This window comes from Lepidochelys kempii, chromosome 1, assembly GCF_965140285.1.
Source record: "Lepidochelys kempii isolate rLepKem1 chromosome 1, rLepKem1.hap1, whole genome shotgun sequence".
Taxonomy (NCBI): domain Eukaryota; kingdom Metazoa; phylum Chordata; order Testudines; family Cheloniidae; genus Lepidochelys; species Lepidochelys kempii.
In genome coordinates, this window is record NC_136380.1 from 290,304,704 (window position 1) to 290,321,408 (window position 16,705).

Here is a 16,705-nt window from a genome sequence, read left to right on the forward strand (position 1 = left end):
AAGAAAGAAATAATAAAAAAAAAATGAGACTGTAAGCACTGGTAACAAGTCAGCAAGGACAAAAATATAAACAAGAAAGATTCTTAGCATTAAACACTGGATTCAAAATAACTGGCATTAGGCCACAGTGTGGGTGGATTCCAAGCTACCATTTATGGACTGCAAGCCATCAACTGAGCCCCATATCACTAAGGCAAACCATCCGTATTCTGTAGATATTTTGCTTGGTTATCTTTCAAAGCAGTGTACTTTTAGAACCATCTTGATTATAAAAAAGGGGAAAGTTAAGGGAACTGACAAACCATGACATATGCAATATAAGGCTCAAACTGTTCCTAAAGTAAGGGCATAGGCAGCTCATCAGTCTCTAAAAAAATATTGTACGTCCATCTGAAGTCTAACACTTATTTTACAGAGGCACTAATTCCAAAATACAATATTCCTTTATAATTATTGTGCCTGGTTATTAACATTCACTAAATATGGTAAACGTTGACTGGAGCATCCCACTATTATTGTAGGATGCCAACGTGTGCTAGGCTCTCAGCTCCAAAGGGCTCTGCAGTAAGCAGTAACAGAGCCTTACCTATCAAAGGCTGAGTGACTGGATCCACTCTCAGTTTCTCTATTTTGTGTGTTTACCTTTGGAAGACTTAGTTAGTTTGCTGTACTACAAAGAAAGGCAGCAAAGGCCATCTCCCTCTTTCCCCCAAGAAAGCATGTGGGGTTGATACAAACCCTGCAGAGACCTGCACCCCCTGGTGAGCTCAGGCTGGGCCTAGCCCCAACTTCCAAAGGGTCCCACCTTTCTGGTGCTGCTCCTGTCATTCTGCCCCGCCCCGCCCCCCACTGCCTCCCAGGGCCCGGTCCCCTCCTGCTGAATATGAACAGCTTGTCCAAGCCACTTGGGGCTATTCGTTTCCCCCCTCCCGCACTGCAGGTGTTGCTTTTGCATCCCCCCCGGGGCTGCTCCTGCCGCCCCTCTCCCCGCCAAGCCCCAGCCCTGCACCACCCCCGCGCTCTCAGCCTCCTGCCCCCTCGGGGTCTTCCCCGCACCCGCGCGCAGAGACATCACCTCCTGCGCACCGCGCTGGGCAGCCGCAGCCTCAGCGCCGCCGGGCCGGGCCGGCTCTGGAAGCGAGGCCGGCAAGTGGCTCCCTACCCCGGGGAGGGGGCGGCTCGGGCAGGGCCGCGGGCCTCTTACCTGCGACCAGTGCCACGGCGGCCGCCAGGCAGAGCGAGAGGAGCGGCGGGGGCGGCCGAGCGCGCATGGGGCGGCCCCGCCAGCAGCTCCCTGCCCACCCCCGGGAGCAGAATGACGGGCCCGGCCGCCCCGGGAGGCATGACGGGAAATTCCTGGGCACCGGCCTCTAATGCCAAATATGAGCATGGAGCCGCGGAGAGTGCAAGGGCCAGCTCCGGCCTGCCCCGCCCGGCCGGGGGCCAACCCAGCCGCAGGGCCGGGCTGCCGCGGCTCCCCCTGGAGCAAACAGCACCCGCGTGTTATTTGCGGGGAGACCCCCCCCGCCCAGGACGGCGCCCTTGCCAGCTTGCGTCAGGCGCGGAGGTCTCTCCGCCTGAGGGTGGGGAATTACTCCATGGGCTTTAGCACAGCCATGCCGTGATTTCAGCCGGCAGCCCGGCAAGGTCTCACGCAGCCCCGCCTCACCGGGCGAGGATGGTGCGGCGAAAATGGAGCAGGCTGTTAATACCACCGACTCCAAGGCAGCTCCCCTGCGGGCTGCAGGGAGACTGCAAAGTGCTAATTTCAACAGTAGTTTTTGTAACGTGAACAACCCGTTACCAAGGGAAAAGAAAAACCACCAACTCCTATAGCAGGGTAAACACCCGCCAGTGAAAGTGACTTTCACTCCCAAGGGCAGGGTCCAAATTACTAGTATAGAGATACGACTATCGTCAGCGTCTCTCGATTTATTATTTTCCCCTTTTAGCATTAAAGTAAATCCAGATTATATATTGGAAAAAGCTTAATATAAACAGGAAAGGATGTGGTAGAGTGATCAGCTTCATTAATGTATTTGCTGTAAAAACTATGGTGTTGGCTTCCTAGTCTGAAAGCGACCACTACCACTCCGCTAGAATGGCGTTTTGGTCAAGAGAGCGATTAAGGGTGACTTGGTCTTTATTTCTCTTTTTGCTGTAGCAAGATTAAGCCTACATTAAATGGAGCAACTGGTCTCAGAAAGCATAGACCTCTGAGGGCAGAAGAGAGGGAAGGTGGGTATTATTTAGTTATGTAGTTTACTAGTTTAACCACTATTGTGCCAAGTGTCTTAAGCCTTGAGTACAGCTTTATGAACATCTGAAGATTAGTAGCCCAGGTGTGCTAGCTTTAACAGCTACCCCCATACCCAGCCACAGAAAAAAATGGTAGCTATTTAAGAATTTTATCACAAAGTAAAGTGGTGTCATTACCCAGCATAGAAACAAGAGCAGAGGGTTCATCATGGTCTTTTAAGTCAAATACTGTGTACAATATTTAGCAGCAAGGATCAGACAGCAGATGTGCTTCTGGAATTAACTTTTTTCTTTACTGTTCTCCAGCCCATAAAGACAAGATGTATTTGCTCCTTTTGTAATGCTAACTTGCTAAATGTAGAAACCAGAATTACAACGTAGCTAAAGAAACTGTTCTGGAAAACCAGAGGATTTAACAAAAGATAGATGTTTCCAAAGAAATCTGTGCCCATGTTTCCAAAATAGAAAAAACTTAATAGCAGCATAGAAGAAACCAGGAAATATTAAAAATATTTCCAACTTTTAACTGTTTTTAAGACTTTTCTGATTGACCTGTTTGTCACCTTCTCCTGCTCATACTCACTCTTGTATTTTAACCCAAAATCTTTAGGGAATTTCTTCATCGCACTAGTGGGTTCACCTTTTGATATTTCAATATATGCAGGTTACAATTTCCCTAGTACAGTAACACAGCTTTTAGACTTTCAGGCACCTATGAAACATTCTAGTCTCCAGGAATAGGCATTTATTGCAGTCTAACGTTTGTGGAAAACATACAATACTTTAATCAAATAAACGATTAAGAGGTGACTTGGTCACAGTCCACAAGAAATGGCATGGGAAAAATTTGTCACAGTAGAGATATCTACCAGAAAAAGAATAATGAGATCTAATGGTTGGAAGCTGAAGCTAGACCAATTCACAGTAGAAATAAAAGGTGCAGTTTAAGAGTGACTAATCAATCATGGAAATCTACCTAGAGATATGATGGAGTCTAAAAATTTGCTATATTTCAAAACAGAAGTTATGAGCTTGATGCTGCTGACATTTGTGGGTGAGATTCTTGGATCTGTGTTATGCAGGTCAGATTAGGTAATCATAAAGTTCCCTTCTGGCCTTAAAATATATTACAAAAATAAAATACACTCCCATGCTCAATGTCAGTGATCTCTCAGCTCAAGATTGGTCTTCAGTGGAATTAAAGTATGTATTAAATCAGCTCTAGAGCATACCCTAAAACTTGTATCTTGAGAACATGAGCTTTTGTTAAAACTTTAAATAGCTGTAGTACGAAGCTCTTCTCTCTCACCCATTCACCAAATGCAGACAAATATACAAATCAAAGAGACTTCTGAAGATCGAAAAGTTGAGACACATATAAAAACCCCTAATAAACCTTTAATTAGAGTTTTGTTTGTGTGTGTGTTTGTTTGTTTTTACAGGACAGGTGACAAATTACATCAAATATCTGATTTTTCTCAAACGTCCAGATATTATACACATTCTCCTCTGTCTTGCAGGGAGGGATATTGGTCAACTTAACAGTTTTAGGTAAAATAAGATGCATAATAGTACATATTACAATAATAAAATGTACAGTGTTTACAAGAAATATATTTTAGAAGCAAGAAAATGATGCATCTGCATCAAAAGGTGACCTTTTAAAATGCCACAACTATTTTTACATTCACTCTTGCAACAGGTCACAAGATGGGGTCACTAAGATCAGGTCAACAAATCACTATGATGCACATCAAATACAGCAAAATCAGTTTATATACATATATTATACATATACATGTATATTATACATATACATATATGTATATGTACATATAGTAAAACTCACGAAAATCTATCAGACCTGACATAAAAATCTACTCACTCATCAAAAATATGTACTTGTCCCTCATGAGTAGAAATTTGCATGGCAGATTATATATATTATATATACTAATTCATTAGCATCTGAGACGTAAAACTGAGAATTAAAAAATTTTCAGATAACAAACCCTCCAATAATAAACATGGTGCCCTCAAAAGCACAAGGTAAGGCACAAAAGGATTTTCTGTTGCAGAATAGTGTGCATCATGTTTAATGAACCATAAGAAAAACATGCATTATTTGTGCAAGTTCATGCTGCAAATCCACCATATCTACAAAAGAATTAAAGTGAGTTTTATTAAATTTATTTTAACTGGTACACTTCCAGTCTCACCACCTATGCAATATTTAGCTGGATAATTATAGACAAAATTATATGGTGTAAACAAGGGATCAGTGCAGCCAATAGTCTTAGATATGCAATGAAACTTCTCAGCAACAATTCTGTAGTTACTAAGAGTGAATAAATGTTAATACATAAATTTAACATTGAAATAAAGTAACTCACTTGTACATTTATATTTCTAGCTGTCATGAACCAAAATTTTGTTGCAAAAAATATGCACCTTTGTTAATTTTACATGTAACTGGTTAATTAAAACTTATTTAAAGTTATAAATATATTAGGAAAGTTACTTAATCCCAATAGTACTTTGTCACAGTCCTGGTATTTGTAATAAATACAGCTTTTCACAAAATATTTTTTCAGTATCTGCCAATTGCTTCTTTATTGCTCACATAAATTTGAATCCACTACAATTGGTATCAGATCTTTCACACAAAATCATAGTCAGATATTTCAATATAAAAACTATAAAAGATATTTAACTTGTATCTAATATTTTAAGGTGTGCGGCTGTTTGACGTTTATGTGATGGTACAGCCAACATTATAAAAAACATTAGGTTATGAATAAAATAGGAAGCTTATTCACTGCTTTAATGCAGACATCCTCACAGAACATGACTACTTTTGCCACCACCAGCATTTACACTTATGTACAAAAACCAGTATATCTGCATTCAGTTTCTGTTTCCCTCACACTTATATGCAACCACTAAAGCCAAATTAATTTTCCCATACCCCAGCTGGAGCAAATGAATCCTTTAGAGCAACAGAAACCTAAGATTAGACTGAAAAATTAACTTCTTTACTTATTTGCCATCAGGAACTGTAGGTGTGTGTTACAAAATATCCACAAGATTATTTCACAGGAAACTATGGAAATACAGGAAGTCGTCTTTTCTCCATGCTTCTGGATTGTTATCAAAACACTTCTTGGTGCAAAAAAATTACAGCCACCACATCTGAAAATGTTTAATAAATTCAGTGTTCTTCATGCAAAAATTAAATGCATTGGTTTACTCAAGCTCCAAAACTTCCTGAAGCAACTGTTTTTGTCCACTTAGCATTACTGCCTCATTGCTAAGTCCCTTTGGAAACAAGATTTCTGGAACGTTCAGACTTTTATTTAATCAATGAAAATATTACATACAAAAAGCACTAAAAAAGGAAGACGGCAGCCAAACAGGAATTTTCCTGCTGCAAGTAACAGTCCTAGTAGTTGTAGAAAGTCTTCTCAGGAGCTTCCCTGAGAGTTAGTTGTGCCTGTCCGTAGACGAAGATGTGACATTGAGTTCATGTGTTTGTTTGATGGCTTCAAGGGTGTGTTGCAAGTAAGAGCCTGGGGAAAGCGATGATGATATCGATCCAGCCGCAGGTATTTTACCGTTACCAGCTTTCCTGCAGTAAAATACAACCAATTACTAGTTTAGACCATTACATTTAGTTTAACAGATAAATATACTTCAAGTTAGATAAATACTTCAATGCACTGATGTAATCAACAAATTGCCAGATAATTCATACCTACGAAAAAAGTCAAAAATGTATTTTGCTATTGCTTAATATTTTAGTTAGAAGTCATCTTACAGTGCTAGCTAAAAATGACAGTAGCTGCATTTCTCCTCAATTTATAACCCCTAAACTTCTTACCATCAAACCAAGAGCCATGTAATGCTTTAAAAGCCTTCCCAGCATATTCCGGAGACAGACACTTGACATATACACAACCCTGTGGTGAGAAAAAAAAAATTAAGCTGTAAGACCAACAAGCCAAAACATATAACGGGAATACAGGAAATGCATTTACCTCACGTGAATTTTTGTCCACAGCTATATGAACAATTCCATCATTATCACTGCATTTTTCCAAGATTGCTTCTTGAATTGCCAAATGCCAGTGGTCACCAATTTCCCTAAGTAAAACAATTAAGAGAAGATATAATGAAAGTCTGCATGAACATTTTTTTACATTTCTATTAAGAAGTCTGATTCTGGTTAATTTTTTTTTTTTAAACAAAGCAATGTTTAAAGGAACATGCAAAGTATGTTAATATGATATTAATATGTAGTAACATTAACCCTTGGAATGTGCACCTTGGATGGCCAATTAAAGTAGCTAATAAAATGTTAAGGTCCCAACATGGCAATGCATTCTTTACCAGGGGAAAGAGTAAAACAATCCCTTTTAAAAATCTAGAAAACGATCAGATTTTTAAAAAAATGGATGTTTCCTGAACTGGAGGGAGAATTGCCAAGATTGCTACTAAGTAAACTCTCAGGGAGCTTAGGGAAAGGCCCAAAGATCTGAGGTGTAATGGGTACTCCAAAATGTCTTGAATCCTAGTTTCTGATAGAAGTATGCCCTGGAGTGTGGAACAGATTGAAAGCTGCTTCCACTTGTCTAAATAAGCAGGTGTAGTGGATTACTTTCTGCTATTAAGCAATACCTCCTGAATTGCCATTGAGCAGTCTTCCTCCACCTGAATTAACCTTTACACCATAAGGTGCAGGCTGTTCATGTCTGCATGCAATATCTGCCTGTGCTTCTGGGACAACAGGTCTGAAGAAAAGGCAGAGAGCTGATGGAGGTTGAATCAGGAGGCTGTGAAGGTCCAAGAACCAGCATTGTCTCAACCATGCTGGAGCTTTAAGCATTATCTGGCATGGTCTTCTGTCAACTTGAGGATCACCTGTGGTATGAACAGAATGCAGGGGGCTGAAATGAAGAATGTGTACAGGAAACTCTGCCTCCACTGTAGGAGAGAAGTGTCAGTAAATGAGCCTGGGCTGTCACCCACTTGCAAACAGAATGATGGCATTTCGTCTTTTATTGCACAGAGGTTAACGAATGAAATATTCCAGACCTGAAAGAGTTCTGAGCACACTGTTCTTCAGAGACCACTCATGATTTTTGGAAAGTTTCCTGCTGAGATGACTGGCCAACAGGTTCTGGGAACAATGTGTTCCTTTTCATGCAAAAGTCTGTTTCACTGGTTTTGACAAAGCTGAGTGGATAGTATCTAGACCAACAAGCCCTTGATGTAAGGGGGGAGGGGGGGAGTGCAGCAAGCCTTGAAAATTGTTTGAGGATATTGATTATGAATTGACCCTTCATTGTCTGTCCATAATTATTGGGTTCACAAACCTTCTAGCTGAGCACCCCCATCCTATCAGGGATGCATTATGCATTGTAATGAATGTCTTGGATGAAAGGGGATGAGAATATGACATATCCCTACATACGCTGTTCTGATCCACTCACTGCTCTAAAGACACTAGGAACATAGGAAGTACATGGACCCACTTGTCAAAGGGATTTCTGTTTCATCGATAGTTTTGCTGTAGCCCCCCCAAGAGAACATGTTTGGTCACATAACATGTTGGGTCACGTAAGTACATGTGGCCGTGTGGCAAGCTCAGACTGTGGTGGTGGGGCATGACATGAGAGACTTATACAGCTGGACAATAGTCTGCGTTTCTCCCTTAGGAGAGATTTCAGTCAACTTCATTGACTCAAGTAGGGTCCCAATGAACTTGATTTTCTACGTTGGAACGAACGCGGATATCCCCTTGTTCAGTGTAAGTCTCAGACTGTCAAAGAAACGAAGGATGAAATGGATGTCATGAAGAACATGATGTTCAGATCTGCTTTGAAGTAACCAATCATACAGGTAAGGGAAGACATGAATTCCTTTCCTCCTTAGGTATGACACAGCCATACTCCAGCTGAATACTTGTGGCACCAATGACAGACCAAAGGGGAATAACATATTCTGATAATGTTGTTGAGCTACCACAGAACTTAGAAGTTTCCTGTGACTTGGCAAGATTGCCACATGGAAGCAAACTTCCTTGAGATTAAGGGCAGCAAACACTGTTGCAATCTTGGGAAAAAATAATCGATGTTAGGAAGGCCAAGGGAACTCTTACATACTTGATGGACTTGTTGAGATTTCAAAGAACTAGAATGGGTCTCAGACAACCCCCCTCCACAGACTTGGGAATCAAAGTATTGTAAATAATACCCCTTTCCCCAATGCTGAAAGAGAATTTCTCCTATGACTCCTAGGATGAAGTGTCTGAACTTTTTGAACAAGCACTGACTTGTGAGATGGGTCCCTGAGAAAGGATGGAATAGCTAGGTGGAGAAGGAGGTGGACAGAAACTAGAGAGAATACCCCAGTCTCTCAGTGCTTAGGATCCATTTGTCTGTCGTTATAGATTCGCAAGCACTGAGGAAATGTGATCATCTGTTTTCAACCTGGGGTTGGGGTGGGAGGAAGGAGGACTGGCTGTTGCTGGCAACTGTAGAGTTATCCTCAAAGGAGGAATCAAATGGCATGCCTCCCAACAGCCAACTGAGAATGAGATGCCTGTGTTGTGCTACAGTTAGCGGTCTGTACAGGCACCTCTTGGGGGCTGGAGTATCAAACACTAATAAGCAAAAACTGTTGCTTTGAAAGTCTTTAAAAGAATGTAAGGTCTCATCAGTTTATATCTGAAAACAAAGACAAAACTGCCAAATAGAATATCTTATATCATTTGTTGACAGTTCATAGCTATTCCCGAGTTCTGTAACCAGGAAACTCTCTTCAGAGTTACTGCAGAGGCACTCACTCTACAAGAAGCATCAGCCACATGAAGTGCAGACTGGAATGACATCTTAGTCACCATGCAATCTTCTGCAAAGAAAGCCTTAAATTCTTCCTTTGCATCCTCTGGTAGTTTCTCGGAAAACGTGGACATTGCGTCTCAGGTTACAGTCAAGTTTAGCTAACAGTGCCTGCTAATTTACTATATACATCTTCAGAGAGGAGGCAGAATAAAAAATTTTCTCCCATTTAAGTCAAGTCTTTTGGGCTCTTTTTCTTTGGGAGTTGATTTAAGTCTCCCCGACGTGATCTCTCATTCGTAGTGACAGTTACCAAAGAGTTCAGGGTGGCATGGGAATAAAAACACTTGAATGTTTGTCGGTGTGCCTAGCTGTAGGAGCTAAGGAGGCTGGCATATGCCATAAGGTCTTTACTGGCTCTAGAAGAGCCTTGTTAATAGGGAGGGGCTATCCTCACAGGGGCAGAAGAGCATGTCCAAAAACTTGTGGTGTTTTCCTGTACAAGCTCAGCTTTTATGTCCAAAGCTGCAACCATTCTTCTCAGAAGTTCCTAATGAGACAATCATCTGCAACTGAAGAGGAAGTGTCCAGGATCATGAAGTCATTGAGCGAGGAGGAAAAGATGTTAACAGGAGCAGATGGATCCTCCTGTGTTAAAAATTGGTTCCCTGGGCAAAGGTTCCTACTGACGCACTAAGTGCTCTGTGGGAACAGCATTTTGTACTTCCAACCAAGGTGGCTTTGTCATCATATGCTCTGATGAGATTCCCCCGACTGGGCTGGTGATCAAGACCCAAGGGAATGCAAAACACCCCAATGTTTAACATTCTAAATCCAAATTGTGCAACTTTAAGACTGTATTCTTAATTTTACAGCCAATGCAGTCTGTTGCATGTAAGCCACAGAAGCTCCAGTGTCTTTTTTGGTGCTTCAGAAAATCAAACATTTTTACAGCCAAACAGGAGAGGGCCAGAGTGACAGTGTATTTGGACAGCAGATGACTGACGACCACACTATTGTTGAGGAAGTGGTCTGCAGAATACTAACACCGAAAAGCAAGAGGAAAGGGAGGGTGAGGTAAAAAAGCAAAAAGAGTCACTTTGGCTGGTAATGCACACATCCTGAATGTTAATTTTTTGCTTATATACGATACTATTTCTCTGACGAAAGTATTGGGGTTGAAGTTTTTGAGATATCATGCGTTTTCAGGAGGGATTTGAAGAATGAAAGTTTTCCACCCTGTCCTAAGGCACATTAGAAATAGCACCTGGGGTACGACCACATTTACTTACATGACGGGATCAAACATATTGCGAATCTTTAGACATGGTGTCAAACTGTTTGGTGGCGAATTTCTTCTATCTAGATGAAATGCTACAAGGAAAAAAACAGATTTAATAGTTTACTAAGTAATGAATACAATACTATCCAGTTTACAAGCATCTTATCTTTACATTTAATCCTTTTGTTGCCTTGAACTTAAGAGTAAGAATATCTTCCTTCCATAATATGAAGGAAAAAAATTTCAACAAATTACAATGTTCCCATAAAGACACTAATAATATTGAGAAAAACAGATACTTTTATTTTTTCAGATTAATAATTGCTAGGTTTAAAGATATTAGTTTTGATATTCCGGCCAGTACACTGGATGGTAAACAAATTCCAGATAGCTAAAAAGTTGTATGCTATAACTAATGCAGAAATTGCATGCACTATCTGTAAGTAAAAACAGAAATCTAAGTTCTTGCTAACTAGTTTAAATTTGACAAGGATTTATGCAGTAATTATTCAGTTATAATTATGACCTGCCAATATGTTTATAAGGATGTAATTTTATGATGAACTTAACATTTATACTGTCCTTTGGGTATTCTATAATTCATAAGAATCTATTAAGAAATAGGGACAGATGATGTTTCAGTATAAAAATATTCCCATTATTAATTCTTTATATTGGAGTGACATATGAAGGTCCACAATCAGGATGGGGACACTATGTATTAGGAACTGGTAGAAATGGTCCTTAAGCCAGAAAATTTACAATCTAATTTTAAAAACAAAAACCACACCAAGTTTACAAAGAAGAGAAGGATGAGAACAGTGAAAATAAGAATGTGGTTACATAGCTACTGCACAACTTGATGGTTCTATATCTGAAAGGGTTTCTGAAGAAAGACAAACTATCCCATTTCTACACAATCTGTCAATGGTTAACTCTTTCTTGAAGGTGTTACAGTCATAGAATCATAGAATATCAGGGTTGGAAGGGACCTCAGGAGGTCATCTAGTCCAACCCCCTGCTCAAAGCAGGACCAATCCCCAATTTTTGCCCCAGATCCCTAAATGGCCCCCTCAAGGATTGAACTCACAACCCTGGGTTTAGCAGGCCAATGCTCAAACCACTGAGCTATCCCTCCCCCCCAGAGTGTTTTAAGTAAAAATCTGGAGGATTTGTTAGTAGCCTCACAAATTAATTCAAAGAGGGCATTCCATTTAGGGCTGCCGGGTATCTGGTTTTCTACCAGGAAGTCTGCTCGAAAAGGGAACCTGGCAGTGTCCCGTTAGCAATGCTAACCGGACATTAAAAGTCCGGTTACCTGCAAAAAGAAAAGGAGTACTTGTGGCACCTTAGAGACTAACCAATTTATTTGAGCATGAGCTTTCGTGAGCTACAGCTCACTTCATCGGATGCTAACTAACAAATAAATTGGTTAGTCTCTAAGGTGCCACAAGTACTCCTTTTCTTTTTGCGAACACAGACTAACATGGCTGTTACTCTGAAACCGGTTACCTGCAGTAATCTGCCTCCACCACCAGGAGGTGGAAAGAGCAGCAGCTGGAGCCTGCAAGAGCATTCGGGAAAGGCTCCAGAAGAGAGAAGTACTGGTGGTTTCCCCATCCTGCCCCGAGCACGGCTCCCCCTTCCCCCACCCTGCCCCAGTCACCCTCCCACCCCCAGCGCACAGCTCCCCTTTCCCCTCTCAGGCAAGGTGTGCCTGAAGTGACATCCCTATCAAGTTTCAGGGGAACAAAACCATGGGAAGTTTAATTTCTGACTTCCCCTTCTACATTAAAGCAAACGGTTGGTTGTGCCAGACAGAACTAGGAGACGTGGTGGCAAAAACATCCTATATATTTTCTAAGAAGAGCAGTTCCCCTCTGAAATGCTAAAAACAACTTATCATGGATACATATTTTTGTATGTGACTTCCCCACTATAGAGTTTACAAATAAGAGGATTTATTTATTTGAATGCCACTCTTTCAGGCTCCACCTGAAACGGAAGTCATGCTTCTTTTTCCTGACCTGTGCACAATGACAGCAATAAGTGTTCTAGAGGCCCAACCCTGCCCTTGCACCTGTATACCACTGTTTCCAATAAGCTAGCACAAGGGTAATGAAAGTCAGAATCTGACCCCGTAAATGACACGCAGTTATTTTTGTTGATAATACACGAGCCAGAAAATAGCTCACTTTCTGTCTGACTACTCTGCGGGCTCTGCTGTATGGCCATTGGAGCACTAACAGAAAAGTTTATACCTGGCACTGAAGTAAACAGATGAGATGCTAAGTATAGAGGAGCTAGTCTATTGAATAGGAAAGTGCTATTTTTATATTGTCACTTTTTCAGACAATAACTGCAATTTACATTTAAATAGATTAGAAAAATCAAATTCTTCCTTTTCAAATGACAGATTAGCCTCATTAGGAGATGCAAGAATAAATGTTAAGTGTAGAATGCAAAATATAAGTTACATTTAATAATATAACTATACCTTGGCCTTGCCATACTTTAGATGGTATAACTAAAATTTTGTCACATGCTGCAGATGGCTGTATCCATCTCCAAACCAAGTCGTCAGCGCCACCTATTCGTCGTGTCTCTGTGCGAACTCTAGATTCATTTGCAGCAAGGAAGTCAACAGCTCTATTCCAGACCTTCTTCATTTTTTTCCTTCAATTTAGAGCAAGAACAAGAATTATAATTTTAATATTATAACAAAAATACATTATGCATCCAAATACTAGTAATTTCTAATTAAAAGAAATATGGAGGTTACTTATTTGTAACTGGAGGTTCTTTGGGATGTGTGGTCCCTATCTGTATTCCACACATGGATAAGCATGTGCACCAGGCACCTATGATCAAAGATTTCTAGCAAGTAGTGTCCGTTGGCCCACACATGCGCATTTTTTCTCATGCTCTGCACAGAGGAGGGCGGTGCAGACCGATGCCTCCCCAGTTCCTTCTTACTGAGAATCCAGTGATGATCTGCAGCAGGAGGGTAAGCAGGGCAGGTAGTGGAATACAGATAGGAACACAACTCTCGAAGAACCTCTAGTAAAAGGTAAGTAATCTCCATTTCTTCTTCGAGTGCTGGTCCCTATGTGTATTCCACAAATATGTGATTGGTAAGCAATTAAACAGCAGTGGAGGGAGTGCAAGGATGCAGTTGTTATAGATGCCTGTAATATTGCTGTCCCCACAGCTGCATCTGCAGAAGATGTCTGGACCAATGCCTGTTTCACGAAAGTATGGAGAGAGCTCTTGCCCTACATAGGTCCAGTATAAATATGTCTTGAAGAGATGCTGTAGAAGTCACTTGTGTTCTAGTGGAGCAGGCACTCACCGCTCTAGGGAGGCACATGCACCAGTTGATAATGAATGATGCAGCCAGAGATCCACTCAGAGTCTCTGAGCAAATAATGCTTGTCCTTTTAATCACTTTGCTAAAGGAACAAGTTATCTAGGTATTTTCCTAATTGATTTTGTTCTCCAATGGCAGAACACTAAAGCCCATTGTCCGTCAAGAGAGTGAAATCTTTTCTCATCAGAAGCATGAGGTTTGGAAAAAAAAATACCAGTAAGTAAGCTGATTCATGTGAAACTCAGAAATTACCTTAGGGATAAATTTTCGGTGAAGGCAAAGAAAAAGCTCATTATGAAAACTAGTATACTGCCATAAGCACTCCCAGTTCACTTGCTCTTTTGGCTGACGTGACTGTGGCTAGGAAGACAACTTTTTCATAGAGAGGTAGGACATGGAGCAGGTAGCAAAATGATTAAAAGGGAAGTCTGGTAAGTTCTGAAAGAACAAGATTAAGATCCAAGTGCAGGGTTGGTTTTACCACCAGTGGAAAGGTCCTGATGAGGCCTTTTAGGAATCTGATTGTAGTTGGATGAGTGAAAACAGGATAGCTCTTAACTGGAGGATGAAAAGCAATGATTGCTTCAAGGTAGACCAGCAGCAAACTAACAGTCTCAAAGTCCATGAGTAGGTAGTCTAGAGTAACAACAATTCCCATGATTTCTGTGGATAGTTGGCTCTGTTGTGTCCAGGAGGAGAAACATCTCCACAGGTCAGCCAGCATTTTCTGGTGCAATCCTTTCTGCTTTGAGAATAGATTGAATAGTCTCCAAACATGAATGTTCTATGTCTAATGCCCATCCAAATACGAGGCTATGAAATGAGAAGGGCCTGGGTTGGGATATCTGGCCCCACTGTTCTCGAGACAGGAGATCCATAAAGGGTTGGATGTTGATGGGAGGTCAGGTTGACGTTTTCAGAAGTTATCTGAGCCAGTTGGACACAATGAGAATAACCCGAGCTTTGTCATGGTGAATCTTTTGTAGAATTTGTAGTATCATTCGGATGGAAGGAAAGGCATACTTGAGGTGGTCCATCCATGGTAGATGAAAGACATCGCCCCTGCGGCCTTGGCCCAGAGCTGTTGCTTCCACCACCTATGAGGGATGTGGCCATGAAAATGGTCGCACCAGGCGGATGGATAAGGAAAGGACTCCCACACATACTTGTTCTGGGTTTGTCCAACAAGACAAGCTGTGACCTTGGCAGGAATCATACTCTAGTATTCATGTTGTGTCTGTAGGGTTAGTAAGCAGACCACAGCCAAGCCAGGACTTTTCTATATTAACACAGATTCCCTAGGAAGATAACAGACAATGTAGGAATAGGGACACCAACTGAACATCCATTCTGGATCTGCCAGTCAAGAGCCAATCATCCAGATACGGACAGATGGTGTAGTCATCCAGGCCAACCTCACTGAGAAGACCTCTGTGAAGATCCTGGGTGCTGTAGCTAGGCTGAACGGAAGCACTTTGAATTGGTAGTGCTCTTGGTTTACCAGGAAACTTCTGTGGGACAGGCAAATGTCCACATAAAAGTATACATCTTTCACATCAAGAGCCACAATCCATGTGCCCTCTTCAACAAAGGGGATTATGAATGCCAATGTGACCATACAAAATTCTGATTTTTGAATAAAGTCATTCAGTTGGCATAGACCGAGAATTGATCTCCAACCTCCGTTTTCCTTGGGCGGGAAGAAATATGGGGAGTAGAACACTGTCTCTCAATCCTGAGGTGGCATGTATTCTATAGCTTCTCACTGAAGAAGAGTCCACCTCTGAATGGAGGATCTCCTTGTGAGAGTGGTCCTTGAAAAAAGGGGTCAGGAAGGGGTTTCTGGTGGTGAGGTGACAAACTTGATTGCAAAGCCAGATTGAATCCTCTCCAGCACCCACTTGGCCACTCTTGTTGCCCTCCAGTTGTGAGTGAAATGAGCAAGGTAGCCACCAAAAGTTGTTTTTTTGTTTGTTTGTTTTTTTTGGGGGGGAAGGGGGGAATGAAGGGTGGCATCAATAGAGGAATGCAGTTCTCAAGTATCCTGTCAAAAGTAACCTATGGATGGTGAGTGGGGTTGAGTGGTGGCAGCTGAGGTGGAGAAAGCCACAAATTTGAGTTTTTGTACCCTCTGGCACTTACATAGTAGTTTGTAAGAGCACTGGTTTAAGGCTTATAAACCTGCTTGTGATGCTCTCTCTTTGGGGCTAGGATGTAAATGCTCAGGGAGCGTTAAGGACTCTAGAACAACTTAAGTGAGTAAATCAACTCATCTCCTTTCAATGAAGGCATTGGACTCACTAAAGGGGAGGTTCTCAGGGGTATTCTGGACCTCCCTGGGGAACCTTGAAGCATGAAGCCAGGACTCTTGTCTCATGACTATAGTGTGGCAACAGCTAGAGCCCTGTGTGGATACAAGAATTTGTATCCGTATCCAATCCAAAATAGTGGATATTCACAGATTTGCAGGACTATAGCAGTAGCTCTGGACCTAGTATCAGCTGCATCCACTGCTGTTTGGAGCAGTCTTAGCCACCAGTTTGCTTCATTGATGAAGGCTTAGAACCGAGACCTGTCCTCCTGGAGAAGTCTGTCCTGAATTCCACACATTCGGAATAATTTGTGAAATCATATTTTGCTAACAGAGCCTCTTAAGTTAGCAGTTCTGAACTGAAAGCTGCTAGATGAAAATGCCTTCCTCTCTAGAAGGTCAAGGCATTTAGTGACCTTGTATCAGAGTTGTCATGCAGTGATGCAGCCTGAATCTTTCTGTGGCTCCGTGCACCACCAAGCAACTGGACGGGTAAACAGAACTCTGCTCCTTCAGCTGGTAAAAAGTAACAATTTTCAGCCCTTTCTGGTGTGGGGGCACAGAAGACTGAGATGTGTCATATTGCCCTAGCAGGTACTATAATGGCCTTGTTTACTGAGAAGGCCACCCTGCTAGGGCCA

General features: G+C 41.7%; 2 protein-coding genes across 7 annotated transcripts in view; both read right to left on the reverse strand.

Moving 5' to 3' along the window:
* Positions 1-1,516, reverse strand: part of MSRB3 (methionine sulfoxide reductase B3) — a 147,309-nt gene extending 145,793 nt beyond the window's left edge. The window contains exon 1 of one of the 4 annotated variants that reach the window (XM_073327875.2): positions 1,205-1,505. In XM_073327875.2, the coding sequence (XP_073183976.1) occupies positions 1,205-1,390 (186 nt within the window). In that variant the 5' untranslated portion in view covers positions 1,391-1,505. Of the gene's footprint in view, positions 1-1,204 lie in introns of all 4 variants that reach the window. The other 3 variants (XM_073327879.1, XM_073327876.2, XM_073327877.2) reach the window with 3 other exon arrangements.
* Positions 1,517-3,637: 2,121 nt separating this feature from the next.
* LEMD3 (LEM domain containing 3) overlaps positions 3,638-16,705 on the reverse strand; it is an 87,659-nt gene continuing 74,591 nt past the window's right edge. Inside the window, exons 9-13 of one of the 3 annotated variants that reach the window (XM_073327867.2) lie at positions 12,881-13,059; positions 10,394-10,475; positions 6,297-6,402; positions 6,140-6,218; positions 3,638-5,887 (exon numbers count right to left, since the gene is read on the reverse strand). In XM_073327867.2, the coding sequence (XP_073183968.2) occupies positions 5,724-5,887; positions 6,140-6,218; positions 6,297-6,402; positions 10,394-10,475; positions 12,881-13,059 (610 nt within the window). In that variant the 3' untranslated portion in view covers positions 3,638-5,723. Of the gene's footprint in view, positions 5,888-6,139; positions 6,403-10,393; positions 10,476-12,880; positions 13,060-16,705 lie in introns of all 3 variants that reach the window. The other 2 variants (XM_073327866.2, XM_073327868.2) reach the window with 2 other exon arrangements.